The 15,410-nt window shown below is 43.3% G+C and overlaps 1 protein-coding gene across 2 annotated transcripts in view; it reads left to right on the top strand.

Annotated features, from left to right (window-relative positions):
- The window catches only part of LOC112253424 (tight junction-associated protein 1), a 128,780-nt gene that overhangs the window by 100,894 nt on the left and 12,476 nt on the right, over positions 1-15,410 (top strand). For both annotated transcript variants that reach the window (XM_024425410.2, XM_024425404.2), the window contains exons 7-9: positions 5,182-5,248; positions 13,316-13,423; positions 13,600-13,683. In XM_024425410.2, the coding sequence (XP_024281178.2) occupies positions 5,182-5,248; positions 13,316-13,423; positions 13,600-13,683 (259 nt within the window). The remainder of the gene's footprint in view (positions 1-5,181; positions 5,249-13,315; positions 13,424-13,599; positions 13,684-15,410) is intronic.

Genomic DNA, 15,410 nt, shown 5'->3' with positions numbered 1-15,410 from the left:
TTCGCCGCTGACGCCCTGTGCTCTTCACAGATGAAAGCAGGTTCACACTGAGCACGTGACAGACGTGACAGAGTCTGGAGATGCCGTGGAGAACGTTCTGCTGCCTGCAACATCCTCCAGCATGACCGGTTTGGCGGTGGGTCAGTCATGGTGTGGGGTGGCATTTCTTTGGGGGGCCGCACAGCCCTCCATGTGCTCGCCAGAGGTATCCTGACTGCCATTAGGTACCGAGATGAGATCCTCAGACCCCTTGTGAGACCATATGCTGGTGCGGTTGGCCCTGGGTTCCTCCTAATGCAAGACAATGCTAGACCTCATGTGACGGGAGTGTGTCAGCAGTTCCTGCAAGAGGAAGGCATTGATGCTATGGACTGGCCCGCCCGTTCCCCAGACCTGAATCCAATTGAGCACATCTGGGACATCATGTCTCGCTCCATCCACCAACGCCACGTTGCACCACAGACTGTCCAGGAGTTGGCGGATGCTTTAGTCCAGGTCTGGGAGGAGATCCCTCAGGAGACCATCCGTCACCTCATCAGGAGCATGCCCAGGCGTTGTAGGGAGGTCATACAGGCACGTGGAGGCCACACACACTACTGAGCCTCATTTTGACTTGTTTTAAGGACATTACATCAAAGTTGGATCAGCCTGTAGTGTGGTTTTCCACTTTAATTTTGAGTGTGAATCCAAATCCAGACCTCCATGGGTTGATAAATTTGATTTCCATTGATAATTTTTGTGTGATTTTGTTGTCAGCACATTCAACTATGTAAAGAAAAAAGTATTTAATAAGAATATTTAATTCATTCAGATCTAGGCTGTGTTATTTTAGTCTTCCCTTTATTTTTTTGAGCAGTGTATATAATCGATAATATATCAACCGCAACTGTATTATTCAGTAGGAGAGGGAAAGGCAATGGCTGCCCAAACTCTGTTGCATGAGCAAAACATTGCGTCAGGTGTTCGCATGAGTTATCTTTCTGGTTCATTTTTCAAAATAAAAACCTGAAACTATGTCTGAAGACTGACACCTTGGTGAAGCGATAGGAAACGGAATCTGGTTGATATCCCTTTAAATGGAGCATAGGCAGGCTATGGAACATGGATTTTTCAAAATAGAAGCCTCTTCCTGGTTTGATTTTCCTCAGGGTTTCGCCTGCAATATCAGTTATGTTATACTCACAGACAATATTTTGACAGTTTTGGAAACTTTAGAGTTTTCTATCCGATTAATAATAATAATAATAATAATAATAATAATAATAATAATAATAATAATAATAATAATAATAATATGCATATATTAGCAACTGAGACTGAGGAGCTGGCCGTTTACTCTGGGCACCTTTTCATCCAAGCTACTCAATACTGCCCCTGCAGCCATAAGAAGTTAATGGCAGGGGAAGAAAATAACCAACAAAATGACAAGCGTGTATTGGTGGGGGGTATGCCTAATCCATATTTTAATGAGACAAGAAACAGTCTCGTGGGCCTTCTGAGTGGTGCAGCATCACAGTGCATAAGGCGTCACTACAGACCCAAGTTCGATCCCGGGCTGTATCACAACCGGCTGTGATCGGGAGTCCCATAGGGCGCCGCCCTACTTTGCCCAGTCTGGGTTAGGTTAGTGGAGTTTGGCTGGGGGGGCTTTACTTGGCTCATCGCGCTCTAGCTACTCCTTGTGGCGAGCCGGTCGACTGCAGGCTAACCTCGATTGTCAGTGTTTCCTCCAACACATTGGTGCGGCTGACTTCCGGGTTAAGCAGGCAGGTGTTAAGAAGTACGGTTTGGCTGGTCATGTTTTGGAGGGCGCATGACTCGACCTTTGCCTCCCGAGCCCGTTGGGGAGTTGCAGCGATGAGACCAGATCGAATTTGGGGAGAAAAAGGGGATGTAATGCAAAAGAAAAGAATGAGATTGTAAAGCTAATGTCATTATGAAGTGAAATGGTATTGATCAGTGAGGTTCCCACCACCACACTGAGAAGGGTTCTAGGCTGACCCTGAAAGAAATTTAGGAGCACAATGAAAAATAGTTGAGGTAATAAAGCTAGAATCTTTCATTTTTCAAGGCACACTGGTGCTCCTAAATTTAAATTCCAGGATGCACAGCAAAATATTTAGGCGCTTTATGCGAGTAAAATTGTAGAGCCCTGCTTAGGAAACTAAAACTCTGTCAGAGGCAGGACACAGGTCTGCAGCTAATGCTGGTTAACAGAACTTGGAAGGAAAACCATTTCCCGATTTGGTGTCGGGTGATAATGTTTGCCATTCTGTTTCTTATGCACAAGATGTCTTCTTAAATCGTAAAATATGTTGCCTCCATTTGAAATATTTTCCAATACATTTCCCATATCTTTCTTTATATGTAAATGTGCCATTTCGTTTTTATTTTGCGGTCAACAAGTATATGGAAAAACAGCTTTGTCATTTACTGTTCATATGCACATAGAAATGGTTTTGCTCTGGGGTGCAGTAATGTAAAAAAGGCACGTTTAAGTCAAGATTCCAGGAAAAAACCACATGGCTGCTTATTTCAAATCCCGTGTGTGTGTGTGTGTGTGTGTGTGTGTGTGTGTGTGTGTGTGTGTGTGTGTGTGTGTGTGTGTGTGTGTGTGTGTGTGTGTAATTCAAAAGCAATCATCCCAGTTTATCTCCAATCAAGAGGCGTCTCTTCCTGTTTTTTGGTCAGAGCAGCCAGTCACTTTCAATTATCCCTGCAGTGTTTCCATCATAAATCGGAGCATGAGGCTACATGCCTATGCGGGATGCACTGGTCCATCTGTGTGTCCATACTAGGTGATCACACATTTCAATGCAGCCTCAGCAAAGGAAATGGTTCAATTGGATTACCGTTGTTTAATGAGTATGCTCCACTCCTATGTCCTATCTGATTATCACCGAGCAGCACCATTACACGGATGCTTTTAGAGATCACTCTGCATGGAAAAAAGGCTCTGGGAATGAGAAGCCAATTGTTGTATTTACGACTACAATTTTACCCAACCCAGGAGCAGCCTTCACATGTGAATTACTCTCTGAGGACTTGATTTAATTTGTTTACGGCAGCCAGACTATTCAATTCGACTTCTTGGTGGATCTATCAAGTGACTTTAATTGCTCTGCCTATTTTCTGAATATCATCAGCTCGAAATAAAATGAATCACTATCCTCTGAACACTGAAATACAGGGGGAGTTTACCACTGTGGTCTCGGTGGGAATCAGTGAGCTTTGCTCAAATGTGTTTATGAATTTTTGATTGGGACAAAGAGAGCGAAAATCATCGGTGGTGATTTGCAGTGAACACTTTTTAATTAGTGAGGAATGAGAAGGATGTGCCAGAGGGTAATAAGAAATGCTGGTGTTATTGAGGGGGAAATATGTCAGTCAAAGCCAGGTGTTTTTGGAGTATGAATCCAATTGATACGCAACGGTAGCGCTCATACATACTGGACACTACAATAGCTTTAGTGTCATTGCATTGGGCTTGTAATCAGGGCAAGGTTACACCAGTGTGTGTGTCCTTATGCAATATTGTTCGATCGATGAATCAATCACTTGGCCAGTTGGCCCGGGAGAGGCAGTTGTTGTAACATGTCCACATCTGCATGGTCAAATGAGCACACAGTATGGCTCAGGGCAGAGAGAGGAGATGAGACTAACAGGCTAGAGAGGATGGCCCTGGTGCACGGTGCAGACCTCACTACCGGGGAAAGGATCACAAGCTGCTAGACTGTGGCCTTGTAATCTGTTCTCAATGGGAAGGGTGATGGGCAGAGTGCTTTGTGAGCATCGGTGTGCTTTTTTTTGACACTTCTATTGGATTTCAGATGTTGGATTTTCAGTCATAGTCCTGAATCATATGCTCCGGGGGTTCTGTGAGATGGGGTTTGAACCATACAAAGGTTAACAAAGGCAAAATTACTAATATAACAATGGACAAATTACCGAATTGACAGATTCGCAGGTTGGTATTTATTGTCGTGAAACTTGCCCTGGTGGCAGCTCTGCAGTAGGGTCACTAGCTGGCACAGCCACAAAGTCATAGAATCTGATTTGAAACCTAACCTTAACCACACTGCTAACCATAATACCTGGCCCAACTAGCGGAAACCACTCAACTCTACTTACAGGGAAAGATACATGACGATAAACGTCAATCTGTAAAAGATTCATTACACCTTTCAAATACTGATTTTCTAACATTTTTGGGGGGTGTTTCTTTGTTCAAAAAGTCTCACATGGAGTTGACGTGCACGTAATTTCTCATGAGTCACACTCACTGAAAGCAGTGTGCTTTAGTGCCCTGAACTTCCTGATTCCCACACCTCTTTACTGTTGCCCACCATTACACATTGTGAGCGTGACTGATGGTGATTGTGCACCACCATTGTCCTAATCAGGGGTTGTAAGCTATTTCTAGAGAACATGAACATCAATACCTGTACAGTACATGACTACAGGGCCCATCTCATCCATTAAAAGCAAAACTATGTGTAAAATTGTTGCGTTGCCATTTTAGCGCTTTGAATTTCTTCTGCATCATAATTGCATTCGCATAAAATCCACAACCTCTCATTTTAGAGTGGAATTTATCTAGCAAATTTAGGAGGCAGTGGATACAGTGGGAAAGTAATTGCCCTTGGCCCTATTGAAATGGGTTTAGTTCAGACTCCTCTCTCCCCGTTCCTCCCATCTCTTGTCATTTGTGACGAATATCTAACCTGTTGGAAAAACTCTGACGGCGTCATTAAGTGCTCTGAGAAAATTCATACCGCTCTGCTGTTGAATGGAAATAAACAAATCTAAATGTACGGATATGTGACTGCCAAAAGAACAGTATGCGCACTTCAGGACATGCCCATTTTCTGGTGCCTTATTGCAACAATAACTGTGGTCTCTATGGCCAGTCTCTTTCATTTATTAGACGACCAGTCTGAGAGGAGACAACGCATCATCTGGACTATGATGGGAGTTGATTGCATACATGTTATTTTTTATTTAATTTATTTTTTATAAAGTTGAAGTGTTTGAAGAGTACCGCAGTGCTACGTTCCGTACCAGTGGGCTCATATCAGTCAGCAGCATACCATCTGTGGATTTTCCCGATTTAACCTTTCTATCTGTAGGCACTGCACACTATTAACTGAGACATATTCTGTTTTCTGCTCTTCTCCACAGACTGCAGAACAGCTACACTGCCTCCCAGCGGGCCAACCAAGACCTGGAGGAGAAGCTTCATGCCCTGGTAACCTTTCACCTCTTTTCAACTGTCCTCTGACCTGTTTATATATAGGTTCTCATTGGTCAATACCACATTGCATGCACTTCTGGTGACTACTTTTGAAAGGAAACCTTGACGCACAACTTGTACCATAAAGTTAAATCTGCAGTTGCTACATACATTTTTTACATTTTTGAATGAGTGATATGTAGTCTCTACATCCATTTATGCACATATGAATTAATGATATGTATCCATTGATTCTTTAAGAATATGACTTAGAAATGCCTCATTAGCTTAGTTCAACTGTCCTACCACATCAGAACCCCAAATATATGTTTGCATTACTCCAATGTTTGTAAACAAACCATTTGGTCTGAAAAACATGGTTAAACTATATTTTTGATATCATGGATGGTCAGTCCTTCCATCCATAGCTCGGTCTATGCATTTGAGTGGGTACATTTCTCCAGCCCCATCCCTCAGCTTTGTCCCGAACAGGGGCGGGGAAATGGCTTTGTAATTGTTTAAACTGTTGATTGCCCTTTTAATTATTTAATCTCAAATTAACATTCACTCCATTTCTCAAAATATTAATTTTCCTTTTGACCTTACCCTGGTCAAACGTATTATGGAATTGCAAACACTGCAACTTCCAATTGCAGGTTTCTATGTCACTCAGTTTCCCAGTATACCAGGTCAGTGGATCTATTCTGTATTGGGGAAGAGTCTTTCCCATACAGCTGTGTATCTTCTAAAAGTGCACTCTCATGCCATTATCCCACACCTGTCAGCCATTTATGTTGCAGGATTTGTTTTTGGAAGATTCTGTGGTACAGAGTGCTGCAAGGGATTAGCACGGAGGGAATTGACTTAATTGCCAAATCATTCTATCACGCATGTCTCTGCCAGACCCCTTGGGAAATGGGAAGGTCCACAACTCTGCTATTCCCCGTGGCAGCACACCAGGGAAAACCTGTAAACCTGTGCTCGCACGCTCCAAACTATGGAATTTATGTGCAAAGAGAGGGACAGTTGTACATATTCCCACAATGGCAAATCCCAGAGTGTCCCTTTCAAAACATGGTTAACTATGTATGATGCTTGTTATAGGTTTATCGGGAGATTCACAATATGACTCGCCAACCATACATAACAATCATGTATTCACATCATCATTGTTTCTCCACTAACATCAATCATGTATTAAATATCAGGACATAAAGTATGTGTCGATGTTAGATGTGCGCTGCTGTCCCCAAATGTCTGATGGTGGTTTGATTAGCCTCTCAATTAAATTGAAATGTGCTTTATTTGGGATGACATACTGATACGTATTGCCAAAGCACAATGTTACAATAGAACTAGTCATTAACAATCGAAAATAAAAAATCAACAGGTCAAGGAAATCAACAGAATAATACTAATAATGTTAATTGGGAGGGGTGGGGGGAGAGTGTGGGTGGGTGGGTGGGTGGGTGGTATTTGTGTCATACTTTATTGGCCCTTCTTTCCAATCACATTGTCAAAGAAAACATGCCCCCTAGCCCAATGTTGTTTTCCCATAAAATGTAGATGGACTGTCAGAATATTTTTTATATAGATAGACAGACAGACTGACACAGTTGAAGTCGGAAGTTTACATACACTTAGGTTGGAGTCATTCAAACTCGTTTTTCAATCACTCCACAAATTTCTTGTTAACAAACTATAGTTTTGGCAAGTCGGTTAGGACATCTACTTTGTGTATGACACATGTCCTTTTTCCAACAATTGTTTACAGACAGATTATTTCCCTTATAATTCACTGTATCACAATTCCATTGGGTCAGAAGTTTACATACACTAAGTTGACTGTTCCTTCAAACAGCTTGGAAAATTCCAGAAAATGATATCATGGCTTTAGAAGCTTCCGATAGGCTAATTGACATCATTTGAGTCAATTGGAGATGTACATGTGGATGTATTTCAAGGCCTACCTTCAAACACAGTCCCTCTTTGCTTGACATCATGGGAAAATCAAAAGAAATCAGCCAAGACCTCCACAAGTCTGGTTTATCCTTGGGAGCAATTTCCAAATGCCTGAAGGTACCACATTCATCTGTACAAACAATAGAGTGCAAGTATAAACACCATGGCAGCATCGTGTTGTGGGGATGCTTTCCTGCAGGAGGGACTGGTGCACTTCACAAAATAGATGACATCATGAGTGGGGAAAAGTATGTGGATATATTGAAGCAACATCTCAAGACATCAGTCAGGAAGCTAAAGCTTGGTCGCAAATGGGTCTTCCTAATGGACAATGACCCCAAGCACACTTCCAAAGTTGTGGCAAAATTGCTTAAGGACAACAAAGTGAAGGTATTGGAGTGGCCATCACAAAGCCCTGACCTCAATCCCATAGAAAATGTGTGGGCAGAAGTGAAAAGGTGTGTGCGAGCAAGGAGGCCTACAAACCTGACTCGGTTACACCAGCTCTGTCAGGAGGAATGGGCCAAAATTCACCCAACTTCTTGTGGAAGGCTACCTGAAATGTTTGACCCAAATTAAACAATTAAAAGGCAATGCTACCAAATAATAATTGAGTGTATGTAAACTTCTGACCCACTAGGAATGTGATGAAAGAACTAAAAGCTTTTTATTGAAAGCCTTAATGTTGTTCCCTCTAAGCTTCGCTTGTGCGCAGCTGCGCACTTCCTCCAGGACTGCCATGCGGAGACGCAGTAGATTGAACTTCACTGACTTCGCCCATTCATTTGCACTATATAGATCAACTTTTTTTTGTGCCTGAATCAACATTACAGTGCATTCGGAAAGTATTCAGACACCTTGATTTTTTCCCCCACATTTTGTTACGTTACAACCTTATTCCACAATGGATAAAATATTTATTTTTTACTCATCAGTCTACACACAGTAGTGTGAAAAGTGGAGAGGTTTTTAGAAATTTGAGATTTTTTTAAATTTTTTTAACGTAAGTATTCAGACCCTTTGCTATGAGACTTGAAATTCAGCTCAGGTGCATCCTGTTTCCATTGATCATCCTTGAGATGTTTCTACAACTTGGAGTCCACCTGTGGTAAATTCAATTGTTTGGACATGATTTGGAAAGGCACACATCTGTCTATATAAGGTCCCGCAGTTGATGGTGCATATCAGAGCAAAAACCAAGCCATAAGGTGGAAGGAATTGTCCCGTAGAGCTCTGAGACTGGATTGTGTCGAGGCACAGATCTGGGGAAGGGTACCGAAACATTTCTGCAGGATGGAAGGTCCCCAAGAACACAGTGGCCTCCATCATTCTTACATGGGAGAAGTTTGGAACCACCAAGACTTTTCCTAGAGCTGGCCGCCCAGCCAAACTGAGCAATCGGGGAGAAGGGTCTTTGTCAGGGAGGTGAGATGGGAGATGGGAGAACCTTTGTGGAGATGGGAGAACCTTCCAGAAGGACAATCATCTCTGGAGCACTCCACCAATCAGGCCTTTATGACGGAAGGGTCTGAATACTTATGTAAATGTAATATTTCAGCTTTGTATTTTTTTAATACAAAAATGTCAACCTGTTTTTGCTCTGGCATTATAGGGTATTGTGTGTAGATTGATGTGGGGGGAAAACAATGTAATCGATTTTAGAATAAGGCTGTAATGTGGAAAAAGTCAAGGGCTCTGAATACTTTCCAACTACACTAGACACAAGTAGCTTACCAAGACGACACTAAATGTTCCTGAGTGGCCTAGTTACAGTTTTGACTTAAACCAGGACAATGACCCAACACACCTCCAGGCTGTGTAAGGGATATTTGACCAAGGAGAGTGATGGAGTGCTGCATCAGATGACCTGGCCTCTACAATCACCCGACCTCAATCCAATTGGTTTGGAATGAGTTGGACCTCAGAGTGAAGGAAAAGCGGCCAACAAGTACTCAGCATATGTGGGAACTCCTTCAAGACGGTTGGGAAATCATTCCTCATGAAGCTGGTTGAGAAAATGCCAAGAGTGTGCAAAGCTGTCATCAAGGCAAAGAGTGGCTACTTGGAAGAGTCTAAAATATGTTTACATTTTTAAAAAAAACACATTTTTGGTTACTACATGATTCCATATGTGTTGTTTCATAGTTTTGATATCTTCTCTATTATTCCACAATGTAGAAAATAGCAAAAAACCCTTAAATGACTAGGTATGTCCTGTATATACACTAAGTAGTGGCCAGTTTATTATGTACACCACCCCGTTCACGAACATGGTTCGCTCCTACAGACAGTGAGTAACATGGCCGTGGCTTGCTGTATAAAGCAGGCAGACCGGCCTCCTGGGCTTTTCATGAACGACAGTGTCTCGTCTTTACTGAGAATGGTATGACAAACATCCAGTCAGCGTCAGTCCTGTGGGCGAAAATAGCTTGTTGATGAGAGGTTGAAGGAGAATGGCAAGAATTAAGCTGACAGGCGGGCCACAAATAGTCATATAACGGCACAGTACAACAGTGTGCAAAACGGCATCTCAGAACGCACAACTCGTCGGCCCTTGTCACAGATGAGCTATTGCAGCAAGAAGAAGCTGCTCCAGTGGGCACGCAATCACCAACACTGGACAATTTGAGGAGTGGAAAAACATTGTCTCGTCCGACAAATCCCGGTTCCTGTTGCGTCATGCTGGTGACAAAATCAGAATTTGGCAAAGTGGCATGAGTTTATGGCCCCATCCAGCCTGATGTCAATGGTACAGGCTGGTATCAGTGGCGTAATGGTGTGGGGAATGTTTTCCTAGGTCCTTTCATACCAATTGAGCAACATTTCCATACCTGAAGAATTCAGGCTGTTCTGGAGGTAAAGGAGGGTTCGACCCGGTACTAGATGGGTGTACCTAATAAACTGGCATCGGAGTGTATATAGCTGTGATCCTTTGCTGGTGACTGTCATATGGTCCCCTGTCCCCTCTAATAGCTGTGTGACAATCAAAGTCCAACTGCACTGTGTTGCTAGGGAAAGACCAACTATGTTGCTGTGAAACTGCCAACTCTCTGCATGGCATGTGATCTGAGTACAACTGCAAACAGTTTCCCTTGACTGGCCGTTAACCAGAGGCTAGCCCTCCCAGAATGGATTCACACCACATAGGCCTATTTACTGTTGTATTATCTACCAATATTTGACTGTATGATTTTAGTCCAGCCCTGCTGTCAGTGTAGAAGAGGTAAATTTAGCAAAATAGATGATAGAGGATGAATGGGCTGGTCAGAGCTTTGTGGATGGGACGTGTGGGGGGGAGGGACTGGCCCTGATGTGAGGTAATCTCTTTTCACCGGCCAGAGGATTACTCTGCCCAAAACATGCTCTGTCCCCACACTCAGTCGGTCAAAGGTAGCCTTTAGCCAGGGGATGGGCAATTGAAAGAATGTCTGTTTTGTATTGCAGGCTTAAAATCATTTTGAATACTCGCATCTCGGCGTGAAACGGGGTTGAAGGGGAAAAGTTTGCGGTAATTGTTCCAATTACTGGTTGTTCTGATACACAACTCAACACATTATTTTCAAAGCGATTGACATACTCCAGACAATAAACACAACTTAGTTAAACGTTTTGCCAGTGCTTATAAATTTAACGAGCAGAGTAGGTCAAAATTGAGTACTTCCATTCAATTATAAGTAAACAGATTACAAACCTTGAATCGAGTACTCTCGGTCACCCCTAGTACACAGCTTTAAAATCCTCCTTCCTCTTCCTCGGGGATTGCATTATTTTTGTGTGGAGCCTGAATTGATGATATTTCGCAGTTCTTTTTAGAGGTCTATTGATAGTGTGTTTGGGAATAGGCTTGTGAACGGACCACTGTCGAACAGTTGAGGCCCTAAATTGCATGCCTGATTTCAACTAATTCTGATGTGTTGCGGTAGAGGAGTTTGCAATCAGAAACCTTATTAGGCGATGAAGCACTGGCGATCTCGTGTAAAAGAAGAGACCAAAATGTTCTCTTTGTTGTCTTTGTTCTCACCAGCAGTCTGTCTTGTTTTTTTTCTGTCTTTCTCTCATTCTCTTCCTCTCTCTCCTCATGCTGCCGATTCGTGACGGGCTGTCTCATCATCAGGCTGCAATCAGTCAAACCTGGGTCTACGCAGTTGCGTTATCATTATTTTTCTCTCCCGACTACCTCCCCCATCACCCCCCTCCAATCATTTATTACTGTTGTCATTTTCATTACTGCTCTGCTTGTTGTTTCTGAATAAGAAGTCTCTCCATCCTCCTGTCTTGTCCTTGCAAACTGCTCTAGATGTCCCGCAGTAGATCATCCTGTCTGTAGCGCTGCTATGGGGGTTGAGGTTGGGAGGAAATAATGTGTTTCTCTAGGTGTGCCTAGTGGTTGAAACTTAACTTTTCCAGTCTCAAGTCCCCCACCTCTCTATATATCCCCTTTTTGAGTTACCGTAGGCTTGTTATGCGCTGCTGCACAAGTGCTGTAGTAGAGATCACTAAGGTGTTTTATGGCCGTGTCTTTGCCCAGTTGAGCTGCGTCTCTGCATCACAATGAGGCGCTGACTGGCTTCATTCTGTGTGCTTTTATTTATTTATTTTTCTCCTCCGACTCTCCAGTTGAGAATATACCGTACAGATAATTGGTTCATTTTTGACATGGCAAGCAATGGAGCAGGAGCTACAGTCTGGGTCTCATTCTGTGTAAATGTCTCACAGTAACTCCCTTTCTCACTGATTCTCTATCCTCTCTTCAAGCAGGTGTGATTTAATGTTAGTGACTATACCCTGTCCCTTGGTGAGGATTTGGATCTGAAACAACCGGACAGAGCTCCGTGCCGGCTTCAGTTAACATCCAGTAAATGTACAATATGTCAGATATAAGCTGCAGGTAGGGCCCCCCGAACAGAACAACAAGCCTCATCAGGGTGGCGCTCGGCTGGTGGGTTTACAGGGTGTCGGTGCAGGTCCAAGCCACTCGCAATAGGCTCGCTAGAGGCTCTAATGAACCTGTGGTGAATATTAATGTATTCCAAATTCTTGTACAATCTGGACCTGCTCTCGCTTACACACGCAGGGGTCACAGAATCTGGATCCGCACTCTTAATTGGTTTGGAAGTTCTCGGGTTTGGGGGTCATTTGCTGCGAGAGAATGTTCAGAAGCCCAGAGAAAACCGGCGGTTTGTTCTTCCAATTTGAAATGGGGAAATCTTCTTCTGTTGTTAACTCAACTTGACAGGTGTATTGCACATATAGTGTGAGGTCCCTACTGTACCAAGCACAATTTGTAGGCTAAATCTTACTTAAAGGATAGTCACTACAGCTACTCAGGACCACAGGCTTTTCCTGTGGTACCTCTGAAATCAGAGACATCTTTTTATATTAGAGAATCCCTTAAATCCTGATTTGAAGCTACAGAGTATTTGATCAATTGTTGCCTGTCATGGCCCTTGTGTAATCTACCAATCACTCACCTAACTGTATGATAACTGAAGCGATTCACTAGCCCTCTAAAAAATACAATTGACATGTCACCTTCCCAGGTGTTTTCTTGAAGTTATCGGTTGTTTTTCCCCTAACATATTGCATGGGTGAGTAGGAGAGGGAGTAACTACATATTAGGGGGACTCGGCATAGACTCAGACCCAGAGTCATTTGAGTTCACACTGTGTTACTTCATAATGTGCTATCGATCTGTTTATATAGGACACGTCCTGCGCCCGTGTGTTTTTTGTTCTCTAACCACACTGCTGAGCTGAGTGGAGAACAAAAGCAGCAGCCTCCATCTCTGTGCTGCTGTGTCAGCTAGCGGAGAGGATGAAGGAGGAGACATGCTTTAACTTTAATCAATGAGGAGGCCGGTGGGAGGAGCCATAAAAGGACGGCGTCATTGTAATGGCAGGAATGGAATCAAATCGAACCGAGTCAAGCGTGTGGTTCCCATGCGTTTGGTCTGTTTTGATACCGTTCCATTTATTCCATTACAATGAGCCCGTCCTCCTATAGCTCCTCCCACCAGCCGCCTCTGGTGTACTTACTCAGACAGAGAGTCCAGCAGCTAGTGCACCGCTAGCATGTTAGCACCGCTAACATTATTCTCCCCTCCCTATTCTCTTTCTGCAGCTCCGTAAAGTGGAGAGGGACAAGAAGACAATGGACCAGGAGATAGTGGAGCTCACCAACAAACTCCTGGACGCCAAGAACACCATCGACAAGCTGGAGGAGTTGAACGTGGGTGTTATCTCACTGTCCCTCTGAGTTATCACATACCAGATATTAAGTTGTGTATAATGTAGGACCACAGTGTGTGGCAAGATTACGATATTGAGCAGATCAACCACACCGTTCTGCGGATAAAGTGTGAGTGTTGTGTGAGAAATGGCCTTGTTGATTCTTCTCCCTGACAGGAGCGCTATCGGCAAGATTGCAATTTGGCCGTGCAGCTGTTGAAGTGCAATAAGTCCCATTTCAGAAACCACAAGTTTGCAGATGTAAGTACAGCTCTGATCGTTTAGTGGAAATGATTGAGGCTTGTATATAAAACGTATTCCACTTGTCACAGTGGCATTGTTGGAGCTTGAATGTGTTTTGCACTCCGTAGTGACACTCTTGGATGTGGGAGAGGGGAGAAATGGGGAGAGAGCGGTCGCCTGGGTGATTTTTTTAAAAGGCTGCGGAGCTCTTCACATGTTTTGTCTGACCCTGGCGTCCGAGAGGACGATGCAAAGAGAAAATCAAAGAGGATTTTTTTTTTTAAAGCTGAGGTTTGCCTGCCCACTTTATCACAGCTTGTGTGTGTGTTTGAGTGTTGATTGCCCATGTGTGTACAATACAGTGCATTCGGAAAGTATTCAGACATCTAGACTTTTTCCACATTTTGTTACATTACAGCCTTACTCTAAAATTGATTTTAAAAAACTTTTCCCTCGGATCATTCTACACACAATACCCCATAATAAAAAAGCAACAAATTTGCAAATTTATTCAAAACAAACATTTACATAATTATTCAGACCCTTTACTCAGTACTTTGTTGACGTACCTTTGGCAGTGATTACAGCCTCGAGTCTTCTTGGGTATGATGCTACAAGGTTGGCAGACCTGTATTTGGGGAGTTTCTCCCATATTTCTCTGCAGATCCTCTTAAGCTCTGTCAGGTTGGATGGGGAGTTTCACTGAACAGCTATTTTCAGGTCTCTCCAGAGAAGTTTGATCGGGTTCAAGTCCGGGCTTTGGCTGGGCCACTCTAGGACATTCAGAGACTTGTCCCGAAGCCACTCCTGCGTTGTCTTGGCTGTGTGCTTAGGGTCGTTGTCCTGTTGGAAGGTGAACCTTCTCCCCAGTCTGAGGTTCTGAGTGCTCTGCAGCAGGTTTTCATCAAGGATCTCTCTACTTTGCTCCGTTAATCTTGGGCTATCTAATTGCACAAAGGTCTAAGGCACTGAATCTCAGTGCTAGAGGACCCCAATTTGATTCCAGGCTGTATCACAACTGGCCGTGATTGGGAGTCCCATAGGGCGGTGCACAATTGGTCCAGCATCGTTAGGGTTTGGCCGGGATAGGCCATCATTGTAAATAATCATTTGTTCTTAACCGACTTGCGTAGTTAAATAAAGGTTCAATAAAAAATAACTTATCTTTCTCTCGATCCTGACTAGTGTCCCAGTCCATGCCGCTGAAAAACATCCCCACAGCATGATGCTGTCACCACCATGCTTCACCGTAGGGATGGTGCCAGGTTTCCTCCAGACGTGACGCTTGGCATTCAGGCCAAAGAGTTCAATCTTGGTTTCATCAGACCAGTGAATTCTCATGGTCTGAGAGACCTTTAGGTGCCTTTTGGCAAACTCCAAGCAGGCTGTCCTGTGCCTTTTACTGAAACATCTCAAGGATGATCAATGGAAACAGGATGCACCTGAGCTCAATTTCAAGTCTCATAGCAAAGGGTATGAATAATTAGGTAAATTTTTTGCACATTTATCCTCATTTTTAAACTGTTTTTTGCTTTGTCATTGTGGTATTTTGTTTAGATTGAGGTAAACATTTATTCTATCCATTTTATTTTATCCATTTTAGAGTAAGGCTGTAACGTAACAAAATGTGGAAAAAGGGAAGGATTCTGAATACTTTCTTAGTCTGGAACTGCTATTGATAGCAATGATGTCAGCAAAACTCGAAGCACCCCACCTCTGGGTGAGATTTTCTGGTTGAGATCAAG

The sequence above is a fragment of the Oncorhynchus tshawytscha genome, linkage group LG01, assembly GCF_018296145.1.
Source record: "Oncorhynchus tshawytscha isolate Ot180627B linkage group LG01, Otsh_v2.0, whole genome shotgun sequence".
In the NCBI taxonomy this organism is placed as follows: domain Eukaryota; kingdom Metazoa; phylum Chordata; class Actinopteri; order Salmoniformes; family Salmonidae; genus Oncorhynchus; species Oncorhynchus tshawytscha.
Note: the sequence above shows the minus strand (reverse complement) of the source record. Positions and strands in the feature narration are given on the sequence as shown.